This window comes from Prionailurus viverrinus, chromosome C1 (assembly GCF_022837055.1).
Source record: "Prionailurus viverrinus isolate Anna chromosome C1, UM_Priviv_1.0, whole genome shotgun sequence".
Taxonomy (NCBI): Eukaryota; Metazoa; Chordata; class Mammalia; order Carnivora; family Felidae; genus Prionailurus; species Prionailurus viverrinus.
The window spans coordinates 149,112,406-149,129,683 of record NC_062568.1 but is presented as its reverse complement, the minus strand read 5'-3'; the positions used below and the strand labels follow the sequence as shown (position 1 = coordinate 149,129,683).

Genomic DNA, 17,278 nt, shown 5'->3' with positions numbered 1-17,278 from the left:
ATGTTAAATAATGTTAAATGTTAAAAAATGTTAAATAATGTTACAAATTAATTTAACATTAAAAAATGTTAAAATAATAAAACCTGAATGTTTACTTTCTAACTTCTCTCATTTTACCATTCCTTATGTTTCCTTTTCCTGACATCTCAAACATTGCATTATTTAAATCACCTGTCTTTTCATTTCTCAATGTTACATACATTAGCCTGCTCCTCAAGCTAACCTAATGGTGTTTCTTACGAGTAAAGCCAAATTGAGAACCCCTTCTATTGAATGAGGGCCTTTCCTTCCTAGATGTGGTCAAAATATAAACAATAATATCTACCAGAATTCTCCCTTCTAAACTAGCCATGTGAAAGCTGCTGTACTGCACTGTATTATTGTATCAGTTATATTCTGCCATGTATTTATATTGTAAAATATAGTCATAATTATTTGATTACCAATGATAGCTTTGGCTAGGGCAGAGACATAGAATGAAGAAATGTTTCTGTATCTCAGTTTAAGTTACTAATTTAATTAATAATTGCTGCTTGTAAGCTTACAGACAGGTCATAACAGTTTGGTCCATTCACATTATAGAATTACAAAGGTAGGCTTTATCTTAATTTTTCTTAATATACAATTCCCCATATATTGATTTTGATGTCAAAATATAAAAATGAATATAAGGTTTAATCTCCACATAAAAGGACTAATTTGCAGCAAAATAAAAATATTTTTAAAATTATGCATTTGAAAATTTACTATAAGTCACAACTAAATTACTTTTCTTTTTTTTTTTTTTTTTTAATTTTTTTTCAACGTTTTTTATTTATTTTTGGGACAGAGAGAGACAGAGCATGAACGGGGGAGGGGCAGAGAGAGAGGGAGACACAGAATCGGAAACAAGCTCCAGGCTCCGAGCCATCAGCCCAGAGCCTGACGCGGGGCTCGAACTCACGGACCGCGAGATCATGACCTGGCTGAAGTCGGACGCTTAACCGACTGCGCCACCCAGGCGCCCCCTAAATTACTTTTCAATTGTATGTTTAAAAACAAAAAGCAGAAATTCAATGTAATGTAATGATATGAAATTCTCATTCAATAGATTGAGGACATAAACAATACGGGAACTGAATCAGCATCAGAGGTAAATGGACATTTCCTTTAATGAAACATTCACCTAAAATTATCTGACTCACAAATAGTCTTTTAAAAAATTAAAAGCATTTCTATTCTTATTTCTATAGCAACAACAAAAGGACAAACATATTTTACAAAGCAAGATCATACTTTTTCACTTTCTCAAATATTATAGCTTAGTGTCTTTAAAAGTATGTTTTTGCTTTCATGGTTAGAGACACAACTCTCAGCTTGAAATACTCCGCCAAGACTTTGTATTTCTTGAACTGTTAATAATAGTTGAGACTGTTGAAAGGTAACATTTTCAAAAAGCAGGGTTTTTTTTCATCATTTGTCTTCTTTCCTCAGAGTTCCTGATAGTTTTTATTATCACATACTAGTAGAAAGTACAGTATATAGCACCATGAAGTAATGTTCCACAACCACAGAAATTTTAGTTAATCCCTTTTTATCTAACAGAGAAAGTTAAACATCAGTCAATTTGATGGTGTGCCAAAAACTACAGCCACATAAAGTCGAAGCAGTTCTGTTTTAGCAGCATGTGTTGCATATTATAATTCACTTTATTTTTGAAAAAAGTTCAGAGAGATGTAACAATAGATTATGTAATGGAACTAATTAAAATGAATTTGAAAAACAACAAATTTAAAAATATTTTACTAAGACCAAATGCCAGTGAGTTTTGTCTATAAGTATTTTATACTTATTTTGTCTATAAGTATTTTGTCTGTGTTTTATAAAAACAATATAATATTGTTTTCCCTCACAAAATATAAGTATTTTAAAACTTGCATGGGAAAAAATCATATGGAAAGACTTTCTGTGTGTGTTTAAACTGACTCTATCCACCATCAAATTGATGTAGAGTATACTCACATGCACATTACCTTTTGTGGAACTAGTGCATGGACAGTTAAATTCAGATAATGTCATGCAGTTTTATCCAAACAGCTGTATTAACATCACCTTCTAGGAAAGAAGATGCTCCTTGAACCTTCTCATCCATGGATTTCAAAGATTAACTCAATGTGCAGAGAAAGAGCTATTGAATAGAAATCTGTAAAAAAAAAAAAAAAGTATATATATATATATAGATATAGATATAGATACATATATAAATTTTTGTTCTTCATAACATTGATGGCCATGTAACAAAATTCACCAATAATGGAGGTAAATCCTGTGAAACCTAAATTTTGGTTAGGAAAAAACATGCTAATTATCTATTTTATAAATTAGGAAGGAGATGATTCACTACTTGTAACAGTGGTACCTGTCAGATCACACAAAACTTCTGGAAAGATAAGAAAGAATTTCGAGGATCTAGAAAAAGAACGAGAAGAAAAAGAAAGGGTCAAGTATGAAGAAGATAAAAGAATAAGATATGAAGAACAACGGCGATCTCTCAAGGAAGCAAAGTGTCTTTCCTTGGTCATGGTAATTTATTTATTTATTTATTTATTTATTTATTATTTATTTATTTATTTATTATTTATTTATTGGAACAAATCAAAGCAGCTAAGTTGGTTAGCACCATTTCCTTTTATAATTAACAGTTGTGTTTTCACAATGTTTCTTAGGATGATGAACTAGAAAGTGAGGCAAGAAAAGACTCCATTTCTCCTGGAAAATTGAAGCTAACTTTTGAAGAATTGGAAAGACAAAGACAAGAAAACCGAAGGAAGCAAGCTGAAGAGGAAGCACGACAACGTTTAGAAGAAGAGAAGCGTGCTTTTGAAGAAGCAAGGCGGCAAATGGTAAAACATATATGTAACACACACACACACACACACACACACACACACACACACACACATTTTTCAAGATTTTTTTTTCATATTTAAAACATTTTTTTTTCAATATATGAAGTGTATTGTCAAATTAGTTTCCATACAACACCCAGTGCTCATCCCAAAAGGTGCCCTCCTCCATACCCATCACCCACCCTCCCCTCCCTCCCACCCCCCATCAACCCTCAGTTTGTTCTCAGTTTTTAACAGTCTCTTATGCTTTGGCTCTCTCCCACTCTAACCTCTTTTTTTTTTTTTTCCTTCCCGTCCCCCATGGGTTCCTGTTAAGTTTCTCAGGATCCACATAAGAGTGAACACATATGGTATCTTTCTCCGTATGGCTTATTTCACTTAGCATCACACTCTCCAGTTCCATCCACGTTGCTACAAAAGGCCATATTTCATTCTTTCTAATTGCCACGTAGTACTCCATTGCGTATATAAACCACAATTTCTTTACCCATTCATCAGTTGATGGACATTTAGACTCTTTCCATAATTTGGCTATTGTTGAGAGTGCTGCTATAAACATTGGGGTACAAGTGCCCCTATGCATCAGTACTCCTGTATCCCTTGGGTAAATTCCTAGCAGTGCTATTGCTGGGTCATAGGGTAGGTCTATTTTTAATTTTTTGAGGAACCTCCACACTGAAGATTTTATTTTTAAGTAACCTCTACTTGAACCCACAACCCTGAGATCAAGAGTAGCATGCTCTACCAACTGAGCCAGCCAGGTACCCCTATAACATATTTTTTTACATATAATGACATTATATATATGTATAATGATTATAACATATAAATTATGTATAATAGTTATATAATAAATTTGAGGAAATTCCAGATAAAGATGTACCTTGAACCTCAGTAAGTACATACATATACACATTTTCTGTTTAACTCCTGGGAGAGTTAATATTTAACACAACTTTTAAATGACCCCTTAACTTTTTTCACACTCCACTTATCTATTTAAAAATTTGACTTTCTGGGGCGCCTGGGTGGCGCAGTCGGTTAAGCGTCCGACTTCAGCCAGGTCACGATCTCGCGGTCCGTGAGTTCGAGCCCTGCGTTGGGCTCTGGGCTGATGGCTCGGAGCCTGGAGCCTGTTTCCGATTCTGTGTCTCCCTCTCTCTCTGCCCCTCCCCCGTTCATGCTCTGTCTCTCTCTGTCCCAAAAAATAAATAAATGTTGAAAAAAAAAATTAAAAAAAAATTTGACTTTCTTGGGAACTTTTATTTAACTTGAGTACATCTTTGCCTGGAATTTCCTCAAATTTGAATATTTTATCATAAAAGACAATATAAAGGAAGGGAATTTTTGGTCAAATATATTAAGGGTAAGGAAATGTGTGTGAGGTGGCTGATTCTGTCCCTTTTGAGGTCATTCATTCCTGTCTTTGATGAATCTCAGTTCTTACTAGTGAGTTGTTTCTTGGTTAGGTAAATGAAGAGGAGGAAAACCAAGACACAGAAAAAATTTTAAAAGGGTACCGCCCTGGTAAACTCAAACTCAGCTTTGAAGAAATAGAAAGACAAAGGAGAGAAGATGAAAAAAAGAAAGCAGAAGAAGAAGCCAGAAGGAGAATAGAGGAAGAAAAGAAGGCATTTGCTGAAGCAAGGAGAAGCATGGTAAGACAGAATGTAATTGGGAGAATGCCATTAGGATTCAGCTTTTTAAGCGTATGTTAAGACAGGGTGCCTAGCTGCCTCTAGTAGCACATGCAACTCTTGATCTCAGGATTGTGAGTTCAAGCCCCATGTTGGGTGTAGAGATTACTTAGAAAAATTTTTAAAAATTAAAAAAAAAATTAAAGAGTATGTTAAGAGAAATAATTAAACTTTGGTGAATACTCTATTATTTCAGGAAAGTTTCAAAAGTAGGGATAGCAAATAAGTTTTTAAAGTCTCCTGTGGCATAAAACCAGTCAGTTAAAGGTGTTTGCTTCAATGTAATGTTGAGAAGGTTCTGATTAAATTGCTATGCCTGGCATAGATGATTGAATATTGTCTTCCTTCTCTGGGAAGGTATGTTTTCCAGAAGTAAGTATCTAAGCAGGGAGTTTCCTACCCTCACCCTTTCTTCTATTCTCTCCATTCTTCTTTCCTTTCCCACATTTCCTCTTTCCCTCCCTCCTTCCTTTCCTTCTTTTGTTTCACTTTCCATTCCATCCAGTATATATTAAATGGTCAAAGCCATTTAATCACAATTATTTAACTCTCCAAAATACTCACCCATCACTTCTGGATATTGCTACCAAACTTAATTCTCTCACAGAGTTACACTCCTTATACGATTTTAATGTTTGTAAAATGTACAGTTATCTGACAAACTTTATTTTCAAGCAAGCTGATGTGAATGCTGCATCCCCTTCTTGAAACATTTTCAAAAATTTTATTTTTAAGTAACCTCCACAACCAATATGGGGCTGACACTCACAACCCTAAGATCAAGAGTCATACAGCCCACCCATTGAGCCAGGCAGATGCGCCAAACCATTTTTTTAAGTAGGCTCTACACCCAGTATGGGGCTTGACTGAACTCATAACCCTGTGATCAAGAGTTATAGGCTCTACCGACTGAGCCAGCCAGGCACCCCTGACCCTTCTTGAAACATTTTAATTGGCTTCAATGATATGACCTGGTTTTCTTACTATGTCTAAGGGAGCTTCAGGCACATATATCCATCCACGTTTTTATTTGGCATCATCACCAATCCAGATGCTCAAATCAGAAAGTTGGGAGGCTTAAACACTTCCAACCTTCTCATTCATGCCTCACATCCAATCATTCATTAAGTTTTATTCATTCTATCTTCTAAATCACTCTAAAAATCTATCAATTTTCCCCTCATTTCTACTACTATAGTTATCCTTTTCTAGGGCCACCTATCTCCTCCCAGGTCAATTATCTCTAGCTTCAGACTAACTCCTGTTTAACTTGTTTTCTTGCCTATAATCCATTCTTCCTTGTAAAGCCAAGAGTGATCTTTCTCTCTCTTTTCAAGTAAATTTTATTGTGTTACTGTTTTGCTTAAAAATTTTCCCTTTCTGGGGCATCTGGGTGGCTCAGTTGGTAGAGTATCTGACTCTCGATCTCAGGGTTGTGAGTTCAAGCCCCACATTGGATGTAGTGCCTACTTAAAAAAAAAAGGAAAAGAAAAAGAAAGGAGTGCCTGGGTGGCTCAGTTGGTTAAGCATTCAGCCTCAGCTTAGGATATGATCCTGTGGTCTGTGAGTTTGAGCCCCACATCAGGCTCTGTGCTGACAGCTCAGAGCCTTGAGCCTCTTCAGATTCTGTGTCTCCCTCTCTCTCTGCCCCTCCCCAACTCAAGTTCTATCCCTCTCTCAAAAAATAAATAAACATTAAAAAAAGAAAAAAAATTTCTACTTCCCTTAAGCAAAAATCTAAATTTAAAAAAAATCTAAAAAATTTTAAAACCCCCTCCCCAACTCAAGTTCTATCCCTCTCTCAAAAAATAAATAAACATTAAAAAAAGAAAAAAAATTTCTACTTCCCTTAAGCAAAAATCTAAATTTAAAAAAAATCTAAAAAATTTTAAAACAAGTTTCTTTATAATATTGCCCTGGTGTATTTTTCCAGCTTCATTTCTTGATTCTTCATCTTTTTTCCAGACATACTAAATTTCTCCCAATTTCTTCAAAATACTGTGCTCTCATCCATCTCTGGACCTTCATTAATGCTAAATGAAACATGTCCCTCTTTCCTTTCCCTATGCTCTAATTCTTTTTCATATATTCTGTTTCCTTTGGGAAGCCTTTCCTGAGAATACAAGTTCCAAAGACATGTTCCTTCTATACATTCTTACAGCATTTAGTACTTCCCGGGCATAGCACTAAAGCTGTATTGTTGTTGCTTACAGCTGCCTTTCTCACTCATGAGGCTGAGACTGTTCATCTGGCATGTGGCACAATGCATTCTAGTGTAACAAATTGCCTATAAATGTTTGCGGAATATATTAAAACTTTTTTTAAAAATTAATTTTTTATTTGTTAAGTAAACTCTACCCCCAACATGGGGCTTGAACTGACAACCCCAAGACCAAGAGTTTCATGCTGTACTAACAGAGTCAGTCAGGTGCCCCTTAAAACTATCTTATATGTATTACAAGATAATCCTTGATTCACAAATGATTTCTACACAGAAACCCTATAAACCTTGTGAAGGCACTTAATTTTTTGGAGAATAAACAGGTTCAGAAGTGATAGACAAGAAGTAGTTGTAAAGATCAGGAGATCTAGTCCCAGGGTCAGATTTTTAGGCTGAAACTGCCAGGATTCACTAGTGGAAAAGTGCAGGGAAAGAAAACTGCATTAAACCCAAACTCTAGTTTCCTAGAGATATTTCTGTATCAGGAAAGGAAAAACTAATTCCTTTATTTATGTTGTTTTCTTATCCAGGGCCATATTTTAATTTTGTATTATAGCTCAGTTAACTAATATATTAGTAAAAATTTGGGGCAATCTTTGGATTGCAAAGTTTCTATTTGTAATTTAGGGATTGCCTTTATTACAGGGAATGCTAATGTAATAATAAAACTGCCATTGGGAGCTTACCGTTGGGTGTCAGGCATACTGCTAAGTGTTTCCAAATTTTATTTGATTCTCCTGACATCTGTATGAAAAGTCATCACAAATGGGGAAACTCACAGAGGCTAGGTAACTTGCCCAAGGTCACAAATAAATGGCAATTAGACATGTAATTCATGAAATTACAAAAAGTCTAAATCATTATTTATAATTTTATTAGACTTTTGAAGTTTTGAATACCACCTTTGCCACTTAATATTTGTGTTGACTTTGGACAAGTTACTTTTCAGTGCCTCAGTTTCCTCATCCATATAAAGTGCTTAGAATTTTACATGGCAGCTCTGAGTAAGTATTAACTATTATTGTTAGCATTAAATACAATAAAATTACAGCATTAAGAGTGATTTTTACCTGATTATGAAGGAATCCTAATGGGTTATTTAATTCATTCAGACAAAACCATGATTTAGCTGCGAAATGCTCATTTTAATCACCAAAATGGAAATTCATTTTACTTCACGTAGAAAGTGTTCTCAGTATTATAAAATCTTAATGTCTAATTCGAATTACTGATAATACAAAGTCAAAGGATTTGTGTTTGTTGGAATGGAGAACAGATGGTCACCGTTTCCTCTGTAGCCACAAAAACACCTTAAATTTTCTAGTATTTTTTACCTTGTTTATTGTTTCATACTTTTGAAGAGATTTAGGTTTTCAAATTTTTAGTTCAGGGTGAAACCTTTTTACTCAAGTAATCACAGTTTCTACAAAAAAAAATCCCCTTTTTAGTATGTGTAATTTTGGAAAGAGTAATAAGAGACTTATTTTAAACAGGTAGTAGATGATGACTTCCCGGAGATGTATAAAACAATTTCTCAAGAATCTCTTACACCGGGAAAACTGGAAATTAATTTTGAAGAATTATTAAAACAAAAAATGGAAGAAGAAAAACGACGAACGGAGGAAGAAAGGAAGCATAAGCTAGAGATGGAAAAACAGGAATTTGAACAACTGAGACAAGAAATGGGAGAGGTGAGATTTTAGGAAATATCCATTTTTTTTTTCTTCCAAATGTTTATAAATGTGGAAATATCCATTTTTTTTCTTCCAAATGTTTACATATAGTATCTTACAATAACTTTCTGAGTATTATTATTCACATAAAGGACACTCATCATACTATGAGGCGCTTGGTACAAGTTTCAGCACAGTTATGTGCGCTTTCTAGCCTGATAGAACTCTGTTTCTTCCTTACTAATTTAAATCACTTATGATGCAGGGCACCTGGGGGGCTCAGTCAGTTAAGCATCAAGCTTCAGCTCAGGTCATGATCTCATGGTTTGTGGGTTTGGTTCTTGGATTTGAGCCCCATGTTGGGATCCTCTGTCCCCCTCTCTCTCTGCCCCTCCCCTGCTTGTGCTCTCTCAAAAATGGATAAACATTAAAAAAATAATAAAACAAATGATTGCAAGTGATTACCTTAAGTAAATGTCTTCCTAAATACCTCACAATTGTGCAGTCACATTATGATTGAGAATTGTTTCCTAAAGTGTTTAATATACTCATTTATGCTTATTTTTCTTGAAACAAACAGAATTAAACTGATTAGTCAAAATAAAATTACAAGAGTACCATGGATACTAGAACATCAGTGTGGCAAGTTTTTGAATAATTTTATTTTACTAAATTAGAAGATAGGACTTTGATGTTAAATATTTTAGTATGATTTCTCTAGTACTGAAATGAATTAAAGATATATACAAATATATATGTATATAAATACAGGACTGTACAGGGCCAGCTTCATGGGCAGGCAACTTGTGCCGTCACAGGGCCCTATATGCTCAAATAGGCCATGCATAAGATTTAATGCTCTAAGGTTGCCAATCTTGATTTTTATTTATTAAAAAAATTTTTTTTTAAGTTTTATTTAAGCAATGTCTACACCCAACATGGGGCTTGAACTCACGACCCCAAGATCAAGAGTAACATGCTTTTCTGACTGAGCCAGCTAGGCACCTGGCCTATCTTGATTTTTAATTAAAAAATTTAATTAAAATAAAATTTAAAAATTAAAATTTTAATAATCTTGTCTTTGAATTTGTGTGTAAGTGAAAGCTGACTGGACAGTGGAGTATGTGCTAGAGTTTTAGAGCTTTGGCTCACTCAAACCTTCTTCTGTCCCTTGCCTCCCTATGGTGCATTCTCAGAAGCCCTTTTTCTACCTCCTGGTGCTCTAAGGCCCTGCCTAACCTTTTCCTTCCCACAGCTGCCACCCTGCATCTGGATGGCCAGTTGTGTAGGCAGAAGAGGGGAGGGAAAAAGAGGGGGCCAGCATTCCACTGTCACCCTCGGCTTCTGATGAGGAAGCTCCTGGCAGCAGCATGAGGAGAATTGGGGATGAACATGACTTGGGGTGAGATGAACAGTGACTGTCCCAGACTTAGACTGGTAATGACACGACATGTTTGGTGGGCAACTTGATGGGGACTTCTTGCCAGCTTGTGACCTATGCAGACATTGCAGTCTCTTAGAAGTTACCTTCTTTGTTATGGGTTAAGACAATGGGCCTGTGGGGTTATTTACTTCCTTGCCCTAGCCAATCAAGAGACTATAAATACTATATAAACATATAGGTAATAATAAAGTATCATGAATATGCTGTCAAAAAATATTCCAAGGTCTAGCCTTAAAATATTTTACTTTTCTTTATAATTTTTTTAATGTGTATTTATTTTTGAGAGACAGAGAGAGAGACAGAAACAGAGCATGAGCAGGGGAGGGGCAGAAAGAGAGGGAGACACAGAATCTGAAGCAGGCTCCAGGTTCTGAATGATCCTCACAGGGCCTGATGCAGGGCTGGAACTCCCAAACTGCAAGATCATGCATGACCTGAGCTGAAGTTGGACGCTGAACCGACTGAGCCACCCAGGCACCCCTTGCCTTAAAGTTTTTTAAATGTAATAGCATTTATTTTATAAAGGAAGCTAAAAATGAATCATTTAGAAAAACTTGTAAATTATATTTTAGTACACTGAGATGGATTCTAATTAACATAAGGCAGTATGTAACTGACATTTTGGTGCTACTGAGTGACTTACCCTACTACGTCTGAGTGTTTCCAAGCGAGTAGCACACCAGTTCCACGATCATCTGCACTGCAGCTAATTAGTTCATTTGACCAGAATGACTTGGGAACCACTGTAATATGAGGTATATCACAAATTTGTTAGGTTTCTGGTATTTTAGGAGTTGTCAGTTTGGACCCTCAGAGACCAAAACGTGGAGGGTAGTATAAAGGAATAAATTTTCTCTTTCATCCCTTTGGTTGAACCAAGAAATTAAGCCTCACGTCACATCATCCACTGTGATCCCATCCTTCCCCTCCTTCATTTTCCTTCCCTACTACCCCCGCTCCACACCTAGGACTTTGGGTCTTCTCCAGGAAAAGTATATCAGGAATAACTGCAATTTTTTAAACCACTTCATATAGTGAGATTAGGGTTTAGTGTAAGAAATATACAAAGAACTAGGAATAAATTGTGAAAAGCCAAGGGAAACTTGAGTAAAAAGTATTTAAGATAAAATGCTCTAAAGAGGGGTGCCTGGGTGGCTCAGTCAGTTGAGCATCCAACTTCAGCCCAGGTCATGATCTCGCGGTCCGTGGGTTCGAGCCCCACATCGGGCTCTGTGCTGACAGCTCGGAGCCCGGAGCCTGTTTCAGGTCTTTGTCTCCCTCTCTGACCCTCCCCTGTTCATGCTCTGTCTCTCTCTGTCTCAAAAATAAATAAACATGAAAAAAAAAATTTAAAAAAAATGCTGTAAAGAATTGGGAGCCCAATTTTGGTTTGACTCCTTTTCTTTCATGGCAGAATATAAAATACAGTAAAAGTGATATGTATCAAAATGTAGGGATTTGGCCAGACTGTATTTTAGAAAGGCTTTATTCACTTAAGTTGAGTATTAAGTGATATTTAACTTTATTAGACTATCATCAAAAAAAAGACAGGAGGAATTTTCGGATACTCTGGCTCTATACAGAGATGAAAAAATCATGTCTAGTGGGTTAAGTGACCAGGCAAAGGCCATACAGTATCAAAGTCAGAACTAGAACTTAGATCTTACCCCCAGTCATGTTCTTTTAATTACAGTTCTTCATCTTCTCCTAAGCAAAAATTTTCCTATAGTTCTAGTAAAAGTTAATCCTGATATGCATATTCTAGTTATAATAGAGTTATAATGGAATGTTAAATTATGTTTTGAGCTGTAATGAAATATTATCATTATTATGTTTTTGGAGAGGGAAGGCACAAATGAGCAAGGGGCAGAGAGAGAGAGAGAGCGAGACAGAGACAGAGACAGAGACAGAGAGAGAAGCAGGGCTCATTGAAGCAAATCTCCTGTTTTTATCTAAAGCGAGGCTCATGCTCACCTGAAGTGGGGCTTAAGGTCACCTGATGTGGGACTTGAACACATGAACCATGAGATCATGACCCAAGCTGAAGTCAGATGCTTAATAACTGAGCCATCCAGGCGCCCATAATGAAATATTTTAAATGTTATCTAAAGTCTTAAATTTGAAGCATTACATTTTTTTAAGTTTATTTTGAGAGAGAGAATCCCATGCATGCTCTGTGCTGTCAGTGCAGAGCCCGACATGGGGCTTGAACTCACAAACTGTGACCATGACCTGAGCTGAAATCAAGAGTCTGATGAGCTTAACCGACTGAGCCACCCAGATGCCCATATGCATTACTTTTAATCAGTAAATTTAGGCATTGTGTTTATGGAGGAGGTTATTTAAACTTTATTTTTGGCTTCAAGTAAGAAATTAACACTTTTTGGGAGTGCCTAGGTGCCTCAGTTGGTTGAGCATCCAACTCAACTTTGGCTCCAGTCATGATCTCATGGTTCCTGAGTTTGAGTCCTGTGTTGGGCTCTGCACTGACTGCACAGAACCTGCTTGGGATCCTCTCTCTCCCTCTCTTTCTGCCCCTCTGTTCGCACACATACTCTCTCAACATTATAAACACTAAAAAAACAAATAAACAAAAGAAAAGAAATGAACGCTTTTTGGATGTTTTATTGTACAAACTAATTCTCTGGTATTTAATATATAAAAATTTTTTTGAAGGAAGAGGAAGAACATGAAACCTTTGAACTGAGTAGGGAATATGAAGAGTTAATAAAATTGAAAAGAAGTGGCTCTATTCAAGCTAAAAATTTAAAAAGCAAGTTTGAAAAAATTGGACAACTGTCTGAAAAAGAAATCCAGAAAAAGATAGAAGAAGAACGAGCAAAAAGGAGAGCAATTGACCTTGAAATTAAAGAGCGAGAAGCAGAAAACTTTCATGAGGTATATACTATTTTGTATTTAACAGTCATGGTATAAATGTAACATGGACTTTGAATAAGTTTTGGTACTTACAATTAACCATAGATGTATACAATATTATCTGGGAACTAAGTAGCAAAAGCATATTAAGATCTCAAGAGACTTTGAAAGATTTCCTCACTCTAGCATTGTTCAAAATGGCTGTTATCAGAATTAAAGCCGCTTACTGTGAACATCAGGTAGGTCACTCCGGAAATAACAGTTTAAATGTATTTACTGGCGGAAGTTTTAGTTTGAATCAGTAGAACCAGTGTACATATAACTTAAAAGAAATTCTAGATATTTACTTTCGTATTTAAAGATGAGACAAATAAAGCCTAATGATCTCAAAGTCATGCCAATAATTCAGTGGCAGAGCCCAAATTAGAATTGAGATGACATGAATTAGAAGTACCTCCATATGTTAAAAAAGAGGCAATTACTAAATAACCTGTAATGTTCCTTCCAGCTTAAGATCTAGTTCTATGACTATGAGTACTGCTTTAAGTAGGATCTGGAAATTTTTTTCTGCCAGAATTGCCATTTTATAATACTTAACAGCATTTATGTTCTTCTAACAATGAATTTCCATTAAATATTCAATAAGGTAGGTGTGGGAAGTTGGGAGGGCCTTCAGGGGAGACTGTGAATTAAAAGAATGAAAAAATTATGTGCAAATTCTTTGCACTGTAAGCAATTCATTATTATTAAAGCAAACAGTATAGGAATATCAAAGATAAAGATGAAGATGCAAACGCAGGCAAGATGGTCATGGAAGGTCTTAGATGTTAAGGAACTTTGTTTTATTGTTCATTGAAGGAATCTTTAAAACATGGAGATATTATCAAATAGGCATCTTTATACCTAGATCGTAGTGAAGCTAAAGATGGTTTTAGATTCATGCATTAAAAAATTATCCAGGAACTGTTCTGGATACTGGGAGTACACTGAATAAACCTGCAGTCCTTGCTCAGTAGTGTTTAGAATCTAACAGGTAGGGAGGATGGAAAACAATTACTGAGTATTAAGTAAAGAGCTATGGAAATTAACAAAGTAGGATACTACTTTTTGTACAGGGTGGTCAGAGGCCTGATGAGGAACTTGAACTAGAAGTCAAATAGAGAAAATAGATAAATGTGTAGGATATGAAACTTGAGAAGACTCGGGGATGGTGGTAGAGATGAGGAGAGGGAAAGAATGAACTGAAGTGGGTATACACGAACAAAAGTAATATGGGAATAGAGTTTGGAAGGAAATCATAAGCTATTTTAGACAAATGGAGATGCTGTGGATCATCAGGTATTCATCAGTGAAGCTGATTTGCATTTGAACTCTGTGCGATGCACACTAAACCTTAAGGTTTACTGTCACTGCTAGAAGCAAATGCTATTGCTAACATCTATGCTGGGCCTGGTGTTCAGTCTTGGGTTCATGTAAGTGAATATAATATGCCCTCAAAAAGTTCAGCCTAATGAGATGTATGAAAATAATTATAACTTAAGTGCTAAAATAGGAGTTGTATATTTAATGTTGTAGGGTCAAATAGGATGGACTCAGTATTCCTAGAAGTTTCACAGGGCTGAGAAAATGGCATTTAAGCAAGTGTGAAGGTTAACTAGAACTTGCAGTTAAAGAGGGATAACATTCCAGATTGGAGATGGGAGTCCGTTTACAGCCTTTACATAAAGGTTGTGAAAATGTGTCTGGGGAATGGAAAATTTGTTCAAAGGCATGGTTCATAGAGTAATGGGTAATAGAATAAAGTTGTAAAAGTAGTGGCTAGTTTGGTAATGGGTCTTTTTAACCTTGCAGGGACTATGATTTGGGAACAATGTTAGTAATCATTTTAGGACAGAATAATAAAAAGCTTCTGTTTTTAAAGAAATCTGGTATCAGAGAGAATGAAGAAGAAGAAAGGAATAGGGCATTAAGTTGGGTCCATTTTTATACCTGGATCCCAACTTTTAACCAAACTGGGTAACAGGCTGTTTATGGGCAGGTGGTTACTGAGAAGCCCAGCCCAACATTAAGATTACCAGAGAAACTAACTAGATGATACTACAGAGAATTCAGTCTGGAGATGGTAGGATGAATAGTTTTGGACACATGAAGTTTGAACTATATTGGGATAAGATAAAAGAAGTCTGAAACATAGGTACTGAGTTCAGGCAAGAGACTGGAATTATATAGATTGTAACTATCATAAATAGTATTTAAACATATCAGAGTAAAGCTATATTTAAAGGGTTAATAGTTGGAAGGTGAATAGTAAAACTGGAGAACACCAACATTTAATAGTTGGCCACAAGAGCAGTTTTTACAGAAATGTATCATGGAAGCTAAAGTTCAGTCAGCATGCACTTGCTCACCTTATTGTTAAAGGTAGTGAAACCTCAGAGCAGTCATACCTAGTCCTACAAGATATTTTGGGAAGATTAAAAATGAGATAGATGACTTACTGTTTTATTGCTATTACTGGCTCTTCTGTATGAAAGGACAGATTAGGACTTGTCTGATTTCCTGGAATCCCTGAGGATATCCTCACTGATTGTGAAGGATGCTGACATCCTTCCTATCTTCTCTCTAGATTAAGGTCAGAGATACCCTTTAAAAACTTGTTGGCATAGTTTTGCCATGGAGTGCAATCAACTTCCAGCATAAGACTCCCCTTGCACTTATCTGGTAATATTATCTGGTTTCCTCCTTTAAAAATCTTTGTTCAGGGCACCTGGGTAGCTCAGTCGGTTGACTATCTGACTTTGGCTCGCTCAGGTTATGATCTTGCAGTCAGGGAGTTCAAGCCCTGGGACAGGTTGTGCTGACAGCTCAGAGCCTGGAGCCTGCTTTGAATACTTGTGTCTCCCTCTCTGCCCCTCCCCTGCTTGTGCTCTTTCTCTCAAAAAGGGGCGCCTGGGTGGCTCAGTGAAGTGTTTGCCTTTGGCTCAGGTCATGATCTATCTATTTGTGGGTTTAAGCCCTGCATCAGGCTCTGTGCTGACAGCTCAGAGCCTAGACCCTGCTTTGGATTCTGTGTCCACCTCCCCCACCCCCACTCTTTCTCTTGCTTTCAAAAATGAATAAACATTATAAAAATTTTTTTAATTAAAAAATAAAAATGTCTGTGTTCAACATGGCTTGTTTGTATTCCAGACATCTTTCAAGGTAACCTCATCCATATAACCTCCCCTAATCCAAGAATTCCACAGCTCCTTGTAGCCTTAATCCATATCACCCATTTCAATCACTTATAGTGTTTGACTTTCTAGTTTTCCAAGTAAGGCACACTCCAAAACCATTTCTCGTCTCTTTTATCTCAAGTTCACTACCCAATTGTGTTTCCTTTAATATTCATGTGGTAGGTATCAATACCCTAAGAATGCACCAAACCAATGTTTAACATGTCTTTTAGCCTTTTTAGTAATAAAACCACAGCAACATCATTCATATTAGCAATTAACTGTAGTCCTGCATTGTGTTTATTAATAGGCATTAGGTTTATCATTTCAAACTGAAACACTGGTATTAATGGCAGGAGTACTAGAATTTACCCATTAGGTATTTGGTTGTGTCTGATGTTCTAAGATTTTCCAACATTAAATAAAAATCTAATTCTAGGGGCGCCTGGGTGGCGCAGTCGGTTGAGCGTCCGACTTCAGCCAGGTCACGATCTCGCGGTCCGTGAGTTTGAGCCCCGCGTCGGGCTCTGGGCTGATGGCTCAGAGCCTGGAGCCTGTTTCCGATTCTGTGTCTCCCTCTCTCTCTGCCCCTCCCCCGTTCATGCTCTGTCTCTCTCTGTCCCAAAAATAAATAAACGTTGAAAAAAAAAAATTTAAAAAAAAAAAAAAATCTAATTCCAGAAAACAAGAAAAACTATCCAATTCCTTCTACATTCATTGGAATGGAGTACAATACCTCAAACTGATGCAAAACATCCACACACCAAGATTTTTTCTTACATAGGCAATTACTTCAAAGCTTGTTTCAAAATTTCCTAACTTTAGTTGGATGTGGTACACTGAGGCAATGTCTTCATAGTACTGTGAAATATAAATGGTGAGATTTCCAGGCATAAAAGTCTAGGTAGTTTAGAAACCAAGAGTCCACTACAGCTAAAGTACTTTAGAAACCCTGAATTAACTGTACCTACAACCCACTATACTAAAACTGCCCTCAAAGGCCACCAGTGACCCCATCATCACCAAATTGTTGTATACACTCACACTATTTAACAATTGAAACTCTGCTCTTAAATTACTCCTTAATTATTTCCATAGCTTCCAACTCTCACCCTATATAGAGGACTAACCATATACTTCAACAATTTCCCCCATGTTCCAGCCAATGCCTCTTTCAGTAGTTGTCTTCCATTTATTCTGTGAACACTCTTGTCTGTCATTTGACCATCAAATTTTGTTGGATGGAATTCATCTCAAAGACAG

At 36.4% G+C, this 17,278-nt stretch overlaps 2 protein-coding genes across 6 annotated transcripts in view; one reads left to right on the top strand and one right to left on the bottom strand.

The window, feature by feature from the left end:
* The window catches only part of NEXN (nexilin F-actin binding protein), a 48,735-nt gene that overhangs the window by 29,051 nt on the left and 2,406 nt on the right, over positions 1-17,278 (top strand). For 2 of the 3 annotated variants that reach the window (XM_047869731.1, XM_047869732.1), the window contains exons 5-10: positions 1,091-1,132; positions 2,365-2,562; positions 2,706-2,882; positions 4,358-4,546; positions 8,300-8,497; positions 12,600-12,821. In XM_047869731.1, the coding sequence (XP_047725687.1) occupies positions 1,091-1,132; positions 2,365-2,562; positions 2,706-2,882; positions 4,358-4,546; positions 8,300-8,497; positions 12,600-12,821 (1,026 nt within the window). The remainder of the gene's footprint in view (positions 1-1,090; positions 1,133-2,364; positions 2,563-2,705; positions 2,883-4,357; positions 4,547-8,299; positions 8,498-12,599; positions 12,822-17,278) is intronic. The other variant, XM_047869733.1, reaches the window with a different exon arrangement.
* The window catches only part of FUBP1 (far upstream element binding protein 1), a 52,852-nt gene continuing 36,601 nt past the window's right edge, over positions 1,028-17,278 (bottom strand). The window contains exon 25 of one of the 3 annotated variants that reach the window (XR_007154612.1): positions 1,028-2,182. Coding sequence is in view for 1 of the 3 variants with exons in the window: in XM_047869719.1 (XP_047725675.1) it covers positions 2,168-2,182 (15 nt within the window). In the remaining 2 variants the exon portion in view is untranslated. The remainder of the gene's footprint in view (positions 2,183-17,278) is intronic. The other 2 variants (XR_007154610.1, XM_047869719.1) reach the window with 2 other exon arrangements.